This window comes from Xiphias gladius, chromosome 5 (genome assembly GCF_016859285.1).
Source record: "Xiphias gladius isolate SHS-SW01 ecotype Sanya breed wild chromosome 5, ASM1685928v1, whole genome shotgun sequence".
NCBI lineage: Eukaryota > Metazoa > Chordata > Actinopteri > Istiophoriformes > Xiphiidae > Xiphias > Xiphias gladius.
The window spans coordinates 12,834,868-12,855,236 of NC_053404.1; the positions used below are offsets into that span (position 1 = coordinate 12,834,868).

General features: G+C 41.6%; 1 protein-coding gene across 3 annotated transcripts in view; it reads right to left on the minus strand.

Annotated features, from left to right (window-relative positions):
- Positions 1-20,369, minus strand: part of prex2 (phosphatidylinositol-3,4,5-trisphosphate-dependent Rac exchange factor 2) — a 93,699-nt gene that overhangs the window by 34,743 nt on the left and 38,587 nt on the right. The window contains exons 15-25 of one of the 3 annotated variants that reach the window (XM_040126659.1): positions 19,621-19,693; positions 15,730-15,872; positions 15,303-15,395; positions 13,585-13,733; positions 13,331-13,416; positions 11,146-11,210; positions 9,232-9,349; positions 8,384-8,568; positions 6,435-6,596; positions 4,110-4,332; positions 3,774-3,987 (exon numbers count right to left, since the gene is read on the minus strand). In XM_040126659.1, coding sequence (XP_039982593.1) covers positions 3,774-3,987; positions 4,110-4,332; positions 6,435-6,596; positions 8,384-8,568; positions 9,232-9,349; positions 11,146-11,210; positions 13,331-13,416; positions 13,585-13,733; positions 15,303-15,395; positions 15,730-15,872; positions 19,621-19,693 — 1,511 coding nt within the window. Of the gene's footprint in view, positions 1-3,773; positions 3,988-4,109; positions 4,333-6,434; positions 6,597-8,383; positions 8,569-9,231; positions 9,350-11,073; positions 11,211-13,330; positions 13,417-13,584; positions 13,734-15,302; positions 15,396-15,729; positions 15,873-19,620; positions 19,694-20,369 lie in introns of all 3 variants that reach the window. The other 2 variants (XM_040126658.1, XM_040126657.1) reach the window with 2 other exon arrangements.

Below are 20,369 nucleotides of genomic sequence, written 5' to 3' on the forward strand. Positions count from 1 at the left end.
GGGAAAAGAGGAAAAAGGTACAAAAACAGACAGGAGGGATTACATAAAGCAGTAATGATATTCATCCAAAACTAACATTCAAGACAGCATGATAAAAACAATATCTTTGATCAGACTGAGGCTACACAGGAGGCTCTTACATGTGCCCCACCACAGTAACATTTTGAACTGTACATACAATATGTACAGTATGGGCCTTCATGTGCTTGGGCTCAAGTGTGGGGTCAAACAGCTGACTGAGTGGGCCAAACAAAACCCCAAATTTCTTGTGCTTGGCTTCCGCGCCAACAGCTTCAGATGGTCACGGATCCACATCATATTAATAGGTCAAAACATGTAGCAGGGCACAGCTGTGTCAACACACTGCAACTCTTCTGCAAAGATCAGCTCCCCTCTCACAGTTCCTGCTGGTCTGTATTCTATCAGATGGCTATCAGAAGAGCAGGAAGAGGCCAGCTGGGATATTTTCACAGTTGTAGCAACACATGGTGGCATTTAAAGCCGTATTCCAATAAATGCTAGGCTTGGACTTTTTTTTTATCTCTCCCCACGCACACACTCTGACATGCGATGTCTGTTTATATTTCAGGCCTATTTTAATTTGTGTCTGCTTATATTTTCCATTGTGTCATAACATCAGCCTTAAGGACATTTCAAAGTGGAAGCAGTGGGGAGGGGCTGCTAGAGGCCACTTATAGCTATATAAATGAACCTGTCCCCATCACGTTACCCAAATGAAACTCAGATTTTTATGCTACTTTATGATTTTAAACCCCCCACCCATTCCTTTCTCTCCATTGACCCCCTTTCTACCCATTCACAGTCTGACTAGGCCATAGAGATGTCCTCATTATGGTCCACTCCAGAAGCGACCACAATGCCCCTCCAAAGGAGAGTGGCATTCCATCACTATGGAGAAGCTATCCAGGCTCTGTGATTGGCTATTGGTTAATAAAGAAGTGAACGCAGTTTGGGGCCTTTGGGGCGCAAACTAACAGAGAGAGCAAAGGAGAATAGCAACTACTGGATCAGAGAGGAGGCTTCAACAGAGAGAGAAGGAGGGGGAAAAAAAACAAAAAGCAAGAGAACGAGAGTAGGCTGAAGTACACCACCGCTTATCGCAAGCAATCAAAAAGATCTCTTAATCTCTCACAGGAAGATCTTTAACCCACTTCGACACATTAAACCATTAGACATCAATCGTCTTCATTGCATCAGTATCTGCATCTACAGTACAAAGCTTCACATCAGACATTTAAATGGTAGGATATTTGCATACTGATATAACCTATACTTAGGTAAATAAACTGGAGGACTCTATAGCTGGGAAACCACTGCCAGTCAGGACGCTATTTATGATATGCACAGAATAAGGAAAAGATCAAAAAGGAGAAGGAAAGAGGGGAGGAAAGAGGGGGAGTAGCTGATCCAGGAAGGGAGGAGGTCCTGATATAAAGCATGTCACCGGGACGTCCTCACACAGCAGCTTTGTCTGACAAAGGTTCACAGGTCGATGCAAAAATGTATTCTTTTAGAATCAGCCTACGTCCAGTTGTTTTCTTTTCCTAAATTACTTGAGGATATTTCTAATCTAGTATGAATGTACCCTAGATTTCCTCTCTTGATTTTGGGTTGGGACAATGGGTGTTGTGCACAAAAGAGCCCATTTAAATATGGCCACTTCAGTTCATTAATACATCATTATAAAGTAGTGCTGTCAAAGTTGGACACACCCAGTACAGAAAAAGAAAGAGACACAGAGAGTGAAGAATGCCTGTGTTTATGTGTGCAGGCACATGTGTAGAGAGCAGAATGACGACAAAATAAGACAGGAAAAAAAGGGACTCAGGAGGCTTGGAGAGGGGAGGCTGGACTGTGTGAACAACTAGAATTACTGACTTGCGGTTGAATGCCTCCACAAACCAGTCAAGTTGCAGTTTACACCCATGGCTTTCCAGACTTTGTGCTAGATGTAAGGAAATTCTCTCCAAGCGTTCCTGATGTATCGCATTCACAAGAATGGGATGGACATGAGGTTACAGTGACAGTGACCTTTCACCTTTGACCACCAAATCTAATCAGTTCATCCTTGAGTCCACGTGAACGTTTGTGCCAAATTTGAAGAAATTACCTCAAGGCGTTCCTGATATAGTGCATTCATGAGAATGGGACAGACAGATGGACGGACAGACAGAAGGACAACATGAAAACATAATGCCAGCGTGGAGGGCTAATAAAAGTAGTAGTAACCCTATGCCAGTCAGAGAACAGATTAACATAAAAACTAATCTAGAGCTCAGGAGGGTTCAACACACCCCCACAGGTCTGAGCAATGCAGCTACTAGCTTCACAACCCATTAGTCCCACTGTTGTGCTTCCACAGTCATGCTCACCCTCACAAGCTCATCCTTAACAAGCTCCTGTAGTGTACATGTGTGTGCATCTGCATGTTTGAAAAGATAGAGGATGGTAAAGGTCATTATGCCCTCGACAGCCCTGCGTCGCACCACCTGAATGTGCGTGGATGCAGCTATGCTAATCGGCAGTGACTGGAGCATGACAAAATTTGTCAAGACTCAGTCATTAAGAGCCCTGCTGTGGACTCAACTCATTATTACCACAGTTAGTTGACAGCTCCGCTCCATCTAGCGACTTTTAATTTTATTCTCCAAATGCTGCTGCAATAGCCGAGGAGACTTCTAATGATAAATCAACCAAATGACCATCTTAAGTTTCACAACACACACATCTATTGTAATCGGTCAGCTGTCCACCAATAATTACCAACTACTGCAGGGGAAAATGGGAAGGACTGACGTATGTTTCTTAAGATGTCTCACTTAGAAGGAGGTACTATTACATTTTAGAGGTGGCTGTCTGTGCTGGTATGTTTCTATGTATTGCACATGAATAAATCAGTGGTCCATTGTTAGTGAATGGCATTTCCAGAGGGCACCTGGCCTAGTGACACACCCTCTAGTTCATTGAGATTGTATTTCCTGTTTGGAGATGGGGGAGGCAGGAATGGTGCAGTGTTTCCCATTTCCCTTCCATAGCCTCGTGTGTCTCCAGACAATGAACCCACCAACCATGTTGAACCCAGTGTGGCCAGACAGGAAAAACTGATCTAACACACACAAACCATATCAGGTGTAAAATCCTGTAAATAAATGGAATGTGAGCGTATCTACATATGATAGAGCAAACCACCAAAATGGCTTGATGTGTGTTTTTCCTCTTCCTTCTGTTTCCCTCTCTCACACATACACACACAGGTGCTAGAGTAATGACCAAAATGTATGCCTGCCAACTACCAGATGCAGCACCCTGACTACGCAGGCTGCTGAAGTTATATCTTGTTATACGAGGCAATCTGATTTCACAGGACATTTCAAATCAAATCAAATATAATCAGTGACAGGGTATCTCTTTCCATCATAAACGAAAAGTAATTTGGAGTGTTTCAAAAATAGCAATTTCACCCTTTGTTTACAAAAATGTGTTTTTGTGTGTGTGGGTGTGTGTGTGTGTGTGGTGGTGGGGGTGATACGCTGGAATTGATTAATCTCAAACTCAGACCATTTAATGAAACACAACACTCCGTCTCACACGAGAATAATCTTCAGGGAGGTGTGCATATAAAAAGCAAGTATGCGTATTTGTGTGTGTTTGTGTTTATGTTTGAGAGTTTGACCACTTGCATCTCTAAATGCATGTGACCGAACATGTAAAGATGTTGTATATACATTAAGTAAGTACATGTAGCCACTCACTTGTGAATATGGGTGCCATGAGTCTCCATCTCCTTGACAACAGTGGTGAGTTTGTAGAGGAGTTTCTGATAAGCATCCAGGGTGAGCAGGTCATCTTCTCTGAGCAGGAACCGAAGGCCGTGTCCTTCGGTCCTGCCCAAGCTATGACCCGATGGTGCAGCCATAGTGGTGATGGTGTGCTGGACATTAACCATGGGGTTCAGTTTACCTGAGCCAACACAAACATGCCAGGAAAAAACGGACCAGTAAAAAGCCTGGAATTTAAAGCAAATTTAGATGAAGATGTAAAATGACTTCACTGTGCAGGTGTTTTTCATGCCCCCTATCTTAATTCACCCTGCTCAGCACTGCTGCATCCTCCCTTCTCCAGTGTGTTCTTCCTGTTGTCCAGTTGAACACCAAAGGCACTACCCAGAGAAGTGGTAGTTTTGGGATAGGAGACCTCCATCACATTAATATGACAGTTTGTGGGGCAGAAGTCGCTGCTATGGAGGGGAGACACCTTGGCCTTGGCTTGCTTAAAGGTGGGCCACGCTCTGTTCTTCAGTACCCTAGCAAACTGATACACAGATAGAGATGCATGGTTTAGAGACAAAATATGTTAATATGTTTTCTTTAATGTTGTTGGAAACAGTGAAAAGATAATGTGCAAAAAGTGTGGGTAGAAATCTTGCACTATAATTGCACTGACTGCAGGGAATCCTATGATAATACTGGCTGGTAGGTTTGTAATAAATATTGATCAAAGGTGGGGAATAGGAGCTGAAATGAAAATTTTAGAACAGACAGACTTAAAAAGTATGAATCTTAGCATTATATAACTAGAGTTTACCTCACAGGCAAAAGAATGAAAGGCTCCATGGTAAATATAGGACATCTGTCAACTCAGTCTATAGTATTGTTTTATATACACGACAGTTGGCACTGGAAGAAAAGCATAAATATCCATTACTGTAAATTTTCTACATTCCTCCTTTTTTATGTGGCACAAATGTGGCTCAAATATTTAGCTTTCTGAATTTGTTGCAGAGGAACTGTGGCTTTATTTTATCACAGTGATTTCAAAAACACTTTGGACTGAAAATGGTGTTGATTCAAATAAAATAAAGATTCTTTTAGATAAATTAACATCACATGGATTTTGTACACATTTTTAAGCAAGTGCAAATATCCTCTGGGGTGGCTTGATGCTATAGGACCTATAGGACTGTCTAACTGGAAGGAATATCTGAACTGGATAGGAATTTCTGAATATACCGTACATGTAACTCCTTCGAACCCTGCTGTGAAGGCAAACTTCCTTAATGTGCTACAAGATAGCATCTCCATGTAAAACACAATACACAGAGAGCCTGAAGGACTGCTTGGATCCAACAGAGCTGATACAGAATATCAAAAACACATTTTATTTCTTTGCAACATTTGGTTGCACTTTCCTTGAACCCTCCGTCAAAGGGCCTGTATCCTGTCTTGGATGTTACAAAGATACAATAATATATATGTTAACTAAGGAACTTAAACCAAACTTTTCTCTTCAGTTATCTCAGATAGTTGGAGTACAAAGCTACAAAGCTACTGCTCCACGCAAGCTGATATGGACCAGATGACCTGAAATTCTCTTGACGAAACATCTCATCACATCTCCGCCCTGTCCCTAGAGATTTGTGGACCCTCATTTCCAAGCCCCAAGTTCACATCTTTCCTTTTATCCATTGCTGCTCTGTCTTACTGTCCCTTTTTCTTACTTCTTAATCTTCCTCTATCTACCCCCCCCCCCCAATTCTCTCCAGGGGTCTGAGAAGGAATGCTCCAGTGCAGGAGGGGATCTTACACAACAAAAGTCCTGGCTGTGGCCGAACATGGCTATTTATAAGTGACTGGTAAGTAATCCAAGGCCCACTCTAATGTTGAGTCAGATCTTTTTTTTCTGTCTCTCACGCACACTTGCATGCATTAGGATGTTTTTCCATTAGACACATGCTTACATATTTGAATGAAAAGATATGAAAATACTTTGGTTGTAACGTGACTACAATCAAACCCCAAGAAAATACTACATATTGCAGACATTCACACAGTCAGTGACACGTTTGCAAGTTAATGACAGATCTCTTGGCTAAATATTTCGTCTTCACTTGCAGGTCAATGAGAATTGATTACATTTTTTAACAGCAGCCTCCAGGTATTGTTGTGCTGCAGGTTCAGCTTGTTTGCACTGTGTCATCAGATTGATGCATTTTGACATGTTGATGCAGACTCGGAAAACAAGAATCCATCAAGGACATCTATGCCTTTTCAACGTGTTTTCTTCACTTTCACAGGTCCTACATGTAGGAGATTCGATTCAATCACAGCCAGTGTGCAGTGGAGGTCACCATAAACATTCTGTCACAGTGCATCTATGCTGAATTGGTTCAGCAGGACAACCACAGTGGTGAACCACACTGAAAATTATGTAAAAGTGGTATTTTTACACCAGCTGCATCATGTTTCTATTATTGTCAGTCAAAGGAGAATTGCAGAAGAAAGAGTCAATTTAAATGGATTCTAAGATTTGTACAAATATACATATACAGTTCATGGTAGAGAGAAATATCATCGCGAGCAGAGAGACTGATGAAACGTCTCTTCGTTTGCATCAGAGCAGCTCAGGATAGTCACCTTTCTGTAGTTGGTGATGCGCCGGTTGATATGCTCCACTCTGTCACCACACATTGCACTGAAGCGTACCTGCAGCTCCTCAGGGATAACATCACAGCTTGAACTCAACCTGCCACACATCTGCACCAGCATGTCATCATTACGCGCAAGCGCCTCCAGGATCTGGTCATTGAAAGTGAAAATAAAAACAGGGATGATTAAGTGATTCAACAATGCCTCTAAAATCCCTTTTGGAGAAGTAGTTGGATGTAAATGAATGAGCAAGCTCATTTTCGTTGGAAAACAAAATTAAATTTTGCTGGAGGATCAATTTCTCTATAGCATTTCATGAGCAGTTAAACTTAAATATCTAAAATTTCCATGTGCTACTCATGAATCCATGGAGATAAACCCGTATTGTGATACATATGCTGTACTTATGTAGACTCTGACTTTCCAGATCCAGAATAGATATGAGGATGGAGAGAGACAAAAATCTCTGGGCCATCTTAATGAGTTGCCCAGTGGAGGAGAGAGAAAAGAAGGGGAGGCAATGTAACAGCAGGAAGAGACTGAAGCACAAGAAAACCTGTGCACCCCGACAGCATTGGCAATATTAAAATTCAACATCACACAGATCTACAAGGACAATATGAAATGTGGGGGCAGATACACTTACTTTCATTTTGGAGAAATGGGAAACTACTTATAGTCAGAGGGTATATAGCAAGTTTTATTTTTCTGTATGTCAAGTTTCATTTAGGATGGTGCTTTTAAAGACTTTAGAAAACAAAGACAGTAAATCTAGCTCAGTTTAAGACATGAACCCAACTTGCGATGTCTGCTAATTTACCATGCAGGACAGAGATGTTATTCATCATGAAATTTGGTAGTAAAATGCTGCAAACTGCTTTTTATTTTCCACACCAGCATGTGAGCATCTATGTCAAAGTAAATCTTCTTTACTCTGTGTATATTAAATCAATAATGATCATTCTGTGAACTTCACTGCTGGGACATAAAAAGCATACGTTTAACACAGCTGGGAATTAACATGACGAAAATAAAGCCGTCACTTTTAACTGGCATCAAGCCATTCAATCTACACAGCAGGAGAGCTGTTGGCTATATCTGTGTGTACTGAAGAACTTAAAGATTAAAAAAAAAGTGCAACTTGTGTGTCATTATAATTTCACAAAAAATGCCATGACAAAGTTCTTTTAAATTATCAGTGAGAATCTGATTGATTATAGATCCTACTGAGATTTAACTACCATTCAAACCGCAAAAATATATAAAGAAATAATCATAATTATTTTGGAGCTCATCTACTGGTCCCCTGTAGCCTGATGAGAAATAGAAGCATTATCATGGTTTGTTTACATCTTTATTATTCTCCCTCATCAAGCAAGCAAAATCTTTGAGGTGATGAACACCAACAGCACTATTAATCGCCTACAGGGTAATAAAAGTTTCCCTCTTTCCCTCTGTCTCTTCCTTTCTCTTGCTTTTAACCACAGCCACAGTTAGTATGATGTCACGGCCTAAACAACAAACTTTGTTTCATAAATTCCAAAAAAAATAATTGTCATCAGTTGAAGAGGACATTCCAATAGATTTAAAACTAGATTTTTATGTAAGACAGCACACAAAATTTAGGTAAAAGTGCAAATATTTTGTGCTTTGATTGTCAAAATTACCAAGTCAATTCAATTTATCAAATTACCCCAGTGCCACATTACTGCGTAGTTGCCACAAAGTGAATCTGGAGCCTAGTTGGTGATCTAGCCTTGTGACTGGACCAAACAAATCAAAATTACTGAATCACCAGCATCACTGTTTTCAAAAAATAAATAGTCTAAATACCACATAATTAAATCAACATCTAACCAGATGTTCAACCAACCAATCAGCCTAAAGGCCAGTCCAGATGTCCAGAATTTATTCCACTTAAATTTTGGACAGAATACCTTAGCAGTGAGGCTGAAAAATCCCTTGGGTTCAACCATCTTTTCCAGCACATGGCACTTGATACCAGCTGTGCTGTCATATTCGTACACCACACCGTACTCCAGCTGGACGTTGTCTACCGTCAGACTTACGTGGTCCTTCTTCCCATCAATGATGGCTATAGTGTTGAATTTGTCCATCACCTCTGTGATTATAGAAATACATAAGAGCAAAGAGACAGTAGCGAAACAGATTTCTGTTAACACGCAAATATGGCAGCACAGATGCACAAATTAGGAAAATTATGTAGCGATTACATTCTTAGATAAACAAATAATCCCTATCTTCAACAGGAAATTCATGGTTACAATGTTGCAAGTGTTTTCATTATGACACACTGTGGCACTGTAGGAGGTCTCAGACCACAAAAACTGCAGTTCATTTCAAAGGAAAGGAAAGGAAGCTCATGGCTTTTTTCCATCTCCCCACAAATGAAGAGCAAATCCAAGAGTATTAAGTTAACTGGCCTTATGCTAATGCAATGACTTAATATGGCAATAAATCCTGCTCCGGAGCTGTTTGCTATGAAGGGAATAGCTTTCCTGTTTTACTCTTTCACTGAGATCCATAATTCGCAGGGGGGAATTAACACTTGATGAGGCAGAGGAGGCGGCCGTTCTCAGACTAACACACTCCAGATGAGCTTGTTTGGATCTGTGTCTAACTTGTTAACTGGAGCATGCGGCAGGCTTGTGTTGCTGCGAAAAAGCTTGTGTTAAACCCACAGACACCCCAACCAGAATTTATTTTACCAGATGAGTAATTTCCATTAATTTTCTTCTGAATGTGCATATGTGAGTGTAGTCACCTTCTACTTTGCACTCAAAGCCATCTCCATTTTCCTCAGTGGTGGGTTTCTGGTTAGTTTTCTGGTTGTCCTCCTGGGCGCTCTCACTGTTGTTGTACACCCATTTAATAGTGTCTTGCTGCATAGGAAAATAATAAAGGATTTGCATGCATTTAGAAATTTATTGAAAATGTTTTTTCATCATAAAAATTAAGAAATTATTGAAACAAAATGTATTTTTTCTATCAAATGAAATGATTTTCTATTTATACATTGAACTTATATTGAACTGTCAAACATCTTTTAACTCACATTAAATCGATTACAGTCACACACGCACACAACTGTCAACACAAATCAGTGTATTGTAGCATTACTCTCGTCCTTCCATTCTCAGGTAAAATTTCTATTACTAGAAAGATTGAGATTATAAAACCCTGAACACACAGAACTGTGGTGTGTGTGTGTGTGTGTGTGTGTGTGTGTGTGTGTGTGTGTGTGTGTGTGTGTGTGTGTGTGTGTGTGTGTGTGTGTGTGTGGTTGCGTGTTTGTGTGTGTGTGTGTGTGTACACAAGCTGAGGTTTGGGTTTGATGTAGCATGTTTAGCCAATTCTGCCCAGATATGGTGTATGGTGTCATAGTTGGGTTGGCAGAGCATACAGTGGAAAATCCTTCACAAATATATGGAACCAGGAGCTTGGTGAGACCACAAAAGCAAACCAATGCCAATCTCATCAACCAACTCTAGCCTGCTCCAGAGCCCTGTGTGTGTGTTTGTGTGTATCTGTCTGTGTCTTTTCTCTCCTCTCCGCACCCAAACCCACAGTGGGTTTTCCGCCAAGGCTACATGCTGTGCCTGTCTACTGTGGTCTTCTAGTGTACAACCACACACACACACACACACACACACACACACACACACACACACACACACACACACACACACACACACACACACAAACACTGAAAGAGACAGAAAGAGGGTGGTTCCTCTGTGTCCATAACTGATGTAAACCAGATCTCCAGTGGTGTTGGAACCCTTTAGTGCTTCATTAAGCCTGAAGTCCCAATGGGGCTCAATTATAGCGACACACTACACTAACTCAAACCATACACACCGCCTTGGGTTTCCATTTTTCACAGTTTTCCCACCTTCAACAGGTGGACTGAGCTTGCTCTCTCCTCCTACACTTGTCTCTCCCCAGAAAGAAAATGACTGGCATATCTTCCTTTTCCTCCATCTTTCTCCTCCCTCCCTCCAGCACTTTCACCCACCCTGAGCCCCAGCCACCCCCAGATACTTTCCTACCTCTCACTGCAGCTTGCCTATCTCCCACAGCAGGGCCCACTGCTGTGAGCCAGGGGTTCAGCACTGGAGAAGCCAAAACTACTATTATTTCTGCGTAATGGCCCAAGAGAAGGAAAGACCAAGTCACAGAGAGAGAGAGAGAGAGAGAGATGAAGGTAAACAGGAACTAGGAGGTCTGTATGCCATGTTTTTTCTCACGGTCAACTTCTACTTTAGTTCCATAACTGTCAGATCAATCAGCACATAATGCAAATTATCTTAACAATCTACCAGTGAGGCCATGGGAAATGAAAGGGTGACCTCCAGTAAGCGATGTCTACAAGTCCCAAAACCATGATACTGAACAAAATCAAACATAATGGCAGAAAACAATTAATCTTTTCTTAGGGAACTGTATCTTCATTCCAATTCTAGTTTTCAATGCTAATCATAATGACATATACTGTTGTTCAAATTTTGTTGTAAAAATGTATGTCAGCATAAAAATTGGGTAACGTGGGTTTAACCTGCAGGTTATCCCCATTTTCCTGCCCTGTCTTCTCACCCTGCCTCACCTGCGTAGGTCGCCGGTACTTCCTGCACGCGGTGACATGAGCAATAACGCTAGCATGGCTCTCCTTGCTTACATTGATGCCGTTCACCTTGATGATGCATTGGCCTGGGTGGAGGCCAGCGATGGCTGCCACCGTGCCTGGTGTGAGAGAGACAAGCAAAGAGAAAGGAGAGGCTTCAAGGGAAATAACCACTGCACATTATCAAGCAGGTGCAAGCTGACAAAGGATGAAACAAACACCTGCACATCCCAAAAGATAACGGTCTGCATCTTCCACATCCTGTACACAAAATCAAGTTGAACAACATTCCTTTTTCTTCTTTATATTTACAACTTTGTTTCCTGTTTTGGCAGCTCAGGAGGAGTGTGAGAGCGAGCATGTGAGGAGGGAAGTTGTTTATCTGGGGTAGACGAGGGCCTCTCTGAGGGATGTGATTCAGACCATAAGAGAATTTCAAGGTTAACAGCTATCAGAAGGAAGTGCATGGCAGACTAAATATTCCCCCCATTTGTTTTCATAGCTCCTTAAACACACACCATGCATACCTCATGTGGCAAAATAAAGAATCTGTATTCCACTCAGCAAGTATTGTAAGAACAAAATTATTCAGCATTGCTTTGTCTGCTGCTTTAACTGTCTTAGTAACAAATTATACCATTAGACAAGACCGCTGTACATATGGAAAAATGGGCTACAGACCGACACAACAGTAGAGCCAACACGATAGAGACAGTTCAGACTGCAAGAACATGAACAAGTGCTATACAAGACACAGTACTCTAACATTCATATTATTAGTGTTGCATCTCTTCATATTTTGTGTGTATGCAAGTCTATTTTTGCTTTCCTATAACAGACTGATATAGTGCAGTAGTCAATAGCTCTGGACACATTCTGTCTTAGTTAGATTTCTGTTGGAAAAATACTCTTTAGATTATTAGATATTAAATAGATTAATAGAATATATAGTCAAAGCATCAGTGGTATAGTTGCTAAATATTGAGCAAGACAGAGTGTACAGCCAAGGTAGCAGCTCTATGAGGCTGGTCTTAGGTACTCCAGTGCTTTGAGCTAAATGCTAACATCAGCATGCTAACATGCTCACAATGACAATTTTAACATGCTAATATTTAGCAGGTATAATCTATACCATGTTCCCCATCTTAATATAGTGGAAACATTTGCTGATCAGCACATGGAAAAGAACTAACTTTCATGCCAATCCATCCATGAGATTTTGAGACATTTTACTAAAAACTACAAATGTTACTCCTATGGTGGCGCAAAAGGAAAAGTCAGGGGATCATCAGAGTCCTTGGATTCAACTTCTGGTCACCATGAATGTCTGAATAAAACTTCAGGACAATCCATCCAGTAGTTATAGATCAGCTTCAACCAAAGTGGTGGACCATCCAACAATAGTGCCAAAATAAAACAATGAAAATGCAGTGACCCGTTGCCTGAAATTAATTTCATGATGAAGTTATCTGTTCAGCTGCTCCATATCCCTGTCTCACCTCTTCCTATCTCTCAGTTTCTCTGTTACTAATTAGTATTACCTGCTCCTGTTGACCCCAGACACCAGGAGGACAGCAGCTGTTAGGAAAATCCAAGGGATTAGACACCTCCTACATCATCAGCTCTGTCTCGGGGAATCAGAGCATCTACTTAAAAACACACAGCATGTTCCAAGGCAACCATATCATCAAGCACACTTACACACATGAAGGCACATACCCAGCGCATTTTTACCCTGCTATCCTACTTAGATTGCTTTAAAAAAAACAAGATTCAATTCCCCTGAGAACAACCAGACAAGGCCTTGGATTGTTTTTTTATGATACCCTATCTTGTGCCAGCCCTGATAGCAGTGTTACTAAACATGCTGTGTTAGGAAAGAGGAGGGAAGGAGAGACTCTGATGAATTTGGACCTAGAAAAAATGCAGACTACTTCCCCATCACACAGAGGAATTGAACCGCTGAGAAAGCTTTGAATAGGTACGCAGCAAGCATTGTGATGCAGAAAATGACTGATAACCAGCTAACTCTCAGTTTTGGCAGAACCATTAACAAACCAGCTGAGCCACATGGAGAGCTTTAAGGTGGAAAATTGGCCTCTTGTGGCCAAGTCACGCACACCCCCAAAGACTAGTGGGGCAGCTGTTTGCCAGCTGTGCTACAATTACAGAGAGGTGTTGGGAAGCCATTTGCTGATGAAGCCAGACAGCTCAAGTGGTGGAGACAGCAACCTTTTACCTCTCCCAACAGCATGAACTACAGATGGACCAAAGCCTCGGATCTGGAACCCTAGCCCATCAGCCGAGTCTGGGATCTTTACTGTCCTGGAAACAAGAGGAGAGAAAAGGCAATGCATCAAGCTGATAAATGCAGACAATTAGATAATTTTTATAGGTATTTTTATAGGTATTTTTTATAGGTACTATGATTTTTATAGTACCTATGTATAACTATCAAGTAGTTATACATAGTATAGTACAAATCTTACTTACTCTCTTGGCTTGGTGCTGACCAGCACCCTGAGGGGTCCCTTGCTGTTGAAACATTGCCTAAGGAGAACTTCGACTTCAGAGAAAGGCCTGAGGAACACCAGGTCTCCATTTATGGCAAACAACTTCTTTCCCACCTCCAGGCCAGCCATCTTAAAATAGTATATAAAGGAGAACAGTAGAATTATAAAAAAAAATATTGTCAAACATTAGGTTTGAACTTCAAAGAGAATCAGAATAAAAATCAATGCCATTTTTTTTTAGCTTCAAGTTAAGTTTTCTGGTATAAACAGAAAACCAATATTCCCAAAGAATTTCTATATATTACACAGAAGAGCATCCAGACTCACAGTCATAGGAGACAATATGGGACGACGTTTATCTATGAGTATACAAATGTATCCTGTTGTGGATTTCAGAGTGAATATTTAAAAGGAAACACAGACAATGCCAGTCTCCATGCAATCCAGACCTTCCAGCTACATTCAGTGCTACTTCAGGGCTGGAGGGAATTATGGGTTATGTGGTCAGAGTGATCATATTTGCCTTCAAACTCCTCTGTCCCATTTTCATGTAGCAGATCAAAGCTAAACACAAAAGGAGACCTCAAAAATATGGCACCCTTTAATGCGTTGTATTTCTGCACGAAAAAGCTCCTAATGTGAACATCAGTGTCCATCACCATAAAGCAGTTTTAGCTTAGGAGCAAACAGTTAGAGGTTTATATTATTTATAACTGAGGATTGAACCACATTTTATCCACCACATCAACAGTAGGCTTCTGCTGACTTGTACGCATCTTCTGTAAGGGCATCACAGCTTTGCAGAATAACTTCTGAAAAACAAAATCAAATACAGCAGACTGATGCTGAATTACAAAGGGGATACACTGAACCACCATAAAGCCAAAACCACCCTTGGATCCTGAGCCCTACCATGATAGAGCCGAGATAACATGGATTTACTCTTCACTATACAATAGGTAAATCCATTTAGCAATGACTTGGTTCCAGCAGAATTAATAACATTTTCATATTGGAAATAAATCAATGCAATAAAATTTTTGCGCTCAGTGGATCTGCTTGAGACAAAGAAAATATGCATGATGCTTTCAAGTACAGTTCAACTTTGATGACAACTTTGACTAGCAAATTTTTGCAGTTGACTTTGAATTGAAAACCATCTGGATTTAAGTCTCTTTTTACAGTGCTGAGATTAAAGTTACAGAGACAACTGCAGAGTCCTAAATGGAGGAAGCTATCACATTTATAATGTTGCATCCAATTTTACCCTGCTGTGTTTAACTTGAAGCAACACAAATAGAGCTTTTCTCTTTTGCCATAAACAAAACTAAAAGAGTCTAGAGTGTGAACATGAAACAAAACTTTTCCAGGTACTGGATCAAAAACCACACTTTAGTCTACTACCACTTCGTCAGCAAGCTTCCAGCACCACCTATTTTGTGGGGGCATGTAAATTAATTTCTCTGTGACACTTTCTGGTGTAACTGGGAACCAATATTTTTTCAGAACAACCTTGAAGAGATTTACAGGTGGAGTTTACTAACTCCTCAAAGAGTAAGAAGGATCTTCATATAGTTTTATAATCAGGGCCTTGTATATACAGTGTAGTGTATCGATGCATGTGAATGTACCTACATGTCAACACTCCTGAGTATATATATATACATTATATGTGTGTGTGTGAATGTGTGTTTTCACCTCAGCTGGTGAGCCTTTCTCAACAGATTTGATGATGGGGACTTTGTTCCTCTCTTCCAGGGTAAAGCCATAGCCTCCATCACTGGGTCTTATCTGGAAAACAAAATGTCTCCCATCAGCAAAATCCCAGGTCAGGAGACCAAGACATTCTCACAGAGCACAATCACACACACCAGAAGCAGATACTGGTACACACAGATAGCAGCTATGGTAGTATTTGCTCACTCCTCTGAAAATATTGCTTACTGAAGTATAAAATGGACTTCTGCAACGTTATGACTTTTCCCTCTCACAGCTGTGTGTTTCAAAGTGATTTAGTGTGCCTTTGGGTTCCTCTGAAATGTGGGGACAATAAATAAAATTCATAGACAGACTGAAAGCTAATCAATCAATGAGCTACCAAGGAGTATTGCAATTGAGTATTCACCAGGAGAGATTTGGAGATGACGTTCTCTACTATTTTCAGATCATGCTTCATGGGTTTGTGTTTGGTGTTGGAGCCCTCCATCTCCTCATCAGCAAAGAAACGAAACAGCAAGGGCTCGTCCTTGAATTCACTCTTTTCCAACACTGAGGGAGGCAACAACAAAGTAATGAATTTAAATAAACAGACAAATGATTGGATAGCAACTTGCAGAATAATCAAATTTCCAGCAAATACTATTTTAAGACATAAAGCTTCAAACCCCTGTGTTTACAGGTTTTAGCATCTTAACTACAGATCATGTATAAGTCACATTTTGCTAACCATTTTTGAATGCATTGTATACAGTTTTATATTTCTGGATTTTTTTTTTTCTACCATTCTAGGCAGGCATTGGGTTCCATAAATTTCTTGATGATATGAAAATCAATGCAAAGACTTTATAAAACAACAATGACAATGAAATCTGTGCATGTTGTGTAATCCATAACGCATAAAACACACGCACTGCATAACCTCAAAACTATTATGTAACTTTGAAAAAAGATTCTCCTCCGAGATTGCCATCTTAACGTGGTGGAGGCGTTTGTGTGTCTCAGTTATCTTGGGAGCTGTGTTGTCTGGGGCATCAGCCCCAGGTAGGATCTCCTAAAACAAACTGGTCCCAGGGGAGAGGTGAGACTAAGGGCAATTCATGACAACCAGATGAAGGGCAAACTTCTGAGCTGTGTCACCTTGCACAGATTAGGGAAACCTGGGCACCCTCCTGGAGCCAGACCTGGGAGGGGAGCTCACCGTTGACCATCTGGTCACCAGGCCTTGGCCCATGTGGCTTGGTTGGGCATAGCCTGAAGAAATTACATGGAGCCACCACCCTGTGGGCCCACCACCTGAAGGGGTTCGCATCAGGTTGGGGTGCATTGTGAGCCAGGTGGCAGGCTGCCACCGTGTTGGAATTCTCCCCGGAGAGTGAGAGGGTCACCTGAATGCGACCGCAAGTCGCTAAGAAGACGGCTCTGACTGTTGTTTGTGCTTATGGACCTAACAGCTGTTCAGAGTATCTGGCCTTCTTGGAGTCTGCGGGTGTCGTCTTGGAAAAGGCACCACCCGGGGACTCTATAGTTCTTCTGAGGAACTTCAATGCTCATGTGGGCAATAATGGAGAACCTGCAGGGGGATGATTGGGAGGAACAGCCTGATCTGAACCCAAGTGGTGTTGCTTTTGGACTTCTGTGCTAGCCATGGATTGGCCATAACAAACACCATGTTTGCGCATAAAGTGGTTCATAAGTGTAGTTGGTACCATAACACCTTAGGCCTAAGATCAATGATTGACTTTGTGGTCGTATCATCTGATCTGTGGACATATGTCTTGGAAACTCAGCTGAAGAGAGGAGCAGAGCTGTCAACTGATCATCATCTGGTTTCAGTTGGCTTCAAGAAGTTCTGGCAAACCATCCAACGCCTCAGAAAGGGAAAGACGGGCTTGGCCCAGGCTGTTTTTTCAGCAGGGGAGAAGAACTGCTGACTCAAACTGGGTATATCATCAGGCAGTAGAAGGAACACTTTGAGGAGCGCCGGAACACGGCCAACATGTCCTCTGAGGAAGAGGCAGAGTTTGAAGACTCGGGGGAAGCCTCACTCATACCTCTGGCAGAGGTCTCAGAGGTAGTTAAGAAGCTCCTCAGTGGCAAGGCCCCGGGAGTGGATGAGATTCACAGTGAGATGCTGAAGGCTCTGGACATTGTTCGGCTGTCTTGGCAGACACACGTCTTCTATGTCACATGGAGGTCAGGGACAGTGCTGGTTGACTGGTAAACCAGGGTTGTGGTTCCCATTTTTAAAAAGGGGGACTGGAGGGTTTGCTCGAATCATCGGGGTATCACACTGCTCATCCACACACACAAAGCTTATGCCAGGGTGCTGGAAAAGAGCTCCAAACAATCATCGAACCTCAGATCCAGGAGGACCAATGCAGATTCTGTCCTGGCTGTGGACCAGGTGTGTGACTGACTCTTTACCAATTGAAAGGATACTTGACGGGTCATGGAACGGGAGATTGACGGGCAGATCGGTGCAGCCTCAGCAGTAAAGCAGGCATTGTACTGGCCCATTGTGGTGAAGAGGAAGCTGAGCCGAAAGGCAAAGCTTTCAATTTACCAGTCAATCTACACTCCCACCCTCACCTATGGTCATGAGCTTTGTGTAATGACTGAAAGAATGAGATTGGGGATACAAGCGGCTGCAGGGTGGCTGGGCTCAGCCTTAGCTTTAGGGTAAGGGGCTCTGACATCTGCGGTTAGCTCAGAGTAGAGCGACTGTTGTTTCGTGTCAAAAGGACCCAGTTGACTAGGCGCATTCCATTGGAGTTCTTCCGGGCTCATCCAACTGGTAGGAGACCCCTAGGTAGACCCAAAACACTCCTCGGGAACTCTCTGGATCCCCCAGGAGGAGCTGGAAAACATTGCTGGGGAGAGGGACGTCTCTGCTGTGTTGATTAACCTGCTGCCACTCTGACCCGACTTCAGATAAGCAGCAGAAAATGGGTGGATGGATGAATGGACATGGTGTGCAAATTGGTTAGTAATGTATAGGATAGTATGTGATTTGTAATAAATGGACTAAAACTCATTTGAAATCATTAAAATAGTCCTTTAAGACTACTGTTCTACTCTACGACTGCCTATTGATTGTTACTTGAAAACTTGACTCTGGAGCTGTAGGTATTCCTTCTTTTTTTGGACAAATATCTGTTAACACTTAGAAATTGAGGTAGAAAATGTTAAATCTACAAATTCTGAATTAGGTTTAGAGGTCTAAACATGTCTAAGCATGACAGTAATGGTGCAACATGCCAAATGGAGCATTCCCAACCACTTAAACACATGAAAACCAAATGCACAAATGCACACCGTGATAGAAAGGGAGACCCCACTTTCATGGTAAAATATCACTTTTCGAATGAACCCAGTCTCCACACCAACATAACACCTTTACAAAGACTTTAATTTTGAAACAAAAAATAGCCCTGAGGGGAAAAACAGTTTCCTTCTTACATTCTCTCACTTTATTCCCTTCAAGATCAGATTTAGTGGCAATAGTTTTAATAGCTACATCGTCAGGCCAAATACCTTACTGGCACGAATGGTAAAATTACCCTGTAGGCTGTGGAAGTGAAAGGAAGTTTGATGCCTGGTACTGTTGTGTTCCATAGATATTCTGGTCATTTGTAGTGTTAGGCTTGAATTGTGGGTAGTTTGGAGCAGTTAGAGCAGTTACATTATGGGGGTATAAGGAGACACACTGTGACTCATACTGCATTGTGTATGATGTGGACTTTGGCACTTGGGAGATGCAGAGTTAAAAACAATGCTGACTCTCATAAATAAACTTTCACCATGGCTACTGACTGTTTTGCACTTAAACTGACAAGCATCCATGCTTTATATACCAAGTTCTCAAAGCTAAGTTTGAGAACTTAGCTTAAAGCAAACTATGCATATTGTTACCCTGTATACCCTGTATACCCTGCACTTGGTCAATTAAGTCATATACACACAAGTATGCATGAAGTTAATGATAGTATGCATGAGTAAAGCCATAGCCCTAATCCCCCAACACACACACATGCACACGTAAAAATTCATCGACTGGATTGGAAAAGAGTTCTATTCCTGTAGCGTGTCAAAGGGATTATAAGTAGAAATGGAAAAAGAACAAGATTGGTGGTGTTCTAAAACAGGATGCTAAATGCCAGGCATCCTCTGCACAGTTTCTACGAAGCATACAACTCTCATTTAGTCAATGATGGACAGCATATCACGGTTTGTGCACAGCATGATCAGAACTTTTTTTTATGTCTGCTGAAATCCTCAGCAGTGAAAAGTGCTGTACCGTGATGCATGAAGCCATTGTCGCACAGCTCTACCCCCAAGATCAACGCTTCCTCCCTCGTTCGGCAGTCCCCCTGCACCAAAAGACACAGAAAAGAGAAAGAGTGGACACAGAGAAGAAATGAGAAAGATTTAAGCATAAAGAGTGAATAGAGTAAATGAGTAAAGGGAAAAAAGCAAAAGAAGATGAGAGAAAATGAAGTAGAAAGAGAAACAAAACAAATAACATTGTGTTTTTACAGAACAGCCAAAATGTCACACTCACACCCCCATTTGTTCCTGCATCCAAAAGCCCCAAAGCCAACAGAGTCACTCCACGCTCCTCCACACTCCATCTTAAACACAGCCAAAATCAATCTATACAGCACAGTGTGACAGCTCTTGAAGTCCTGCTGAAGAAGTAAGAGCTCTTTCGTTGCCTGGGTCAAACACATTCATATGGACTACCACATACACACACACACACGCACTTATATGCACACACAAACATGTGATATCTGCCATTGATTCTGTGGTGGTTGCCATATACATTCCTTTTTTTTGTTGTCATTCTGCACAGGACTATCAATCTATCAACCTCAAAGCTTCCTGTCAAAGTCAATACAGCTTAGCTGCTGAATCAATTCTGCTTTTCTTTCTTCATTTCCTTTCACTCCACTGAGAGCCTCAAGTCTGATGGCCTCAAGTTTGTTGTCTCAGTTTCTTTCCTCTGTAGCATATCTGAAGTGTTTTCAGTATGCTCAGAAACTA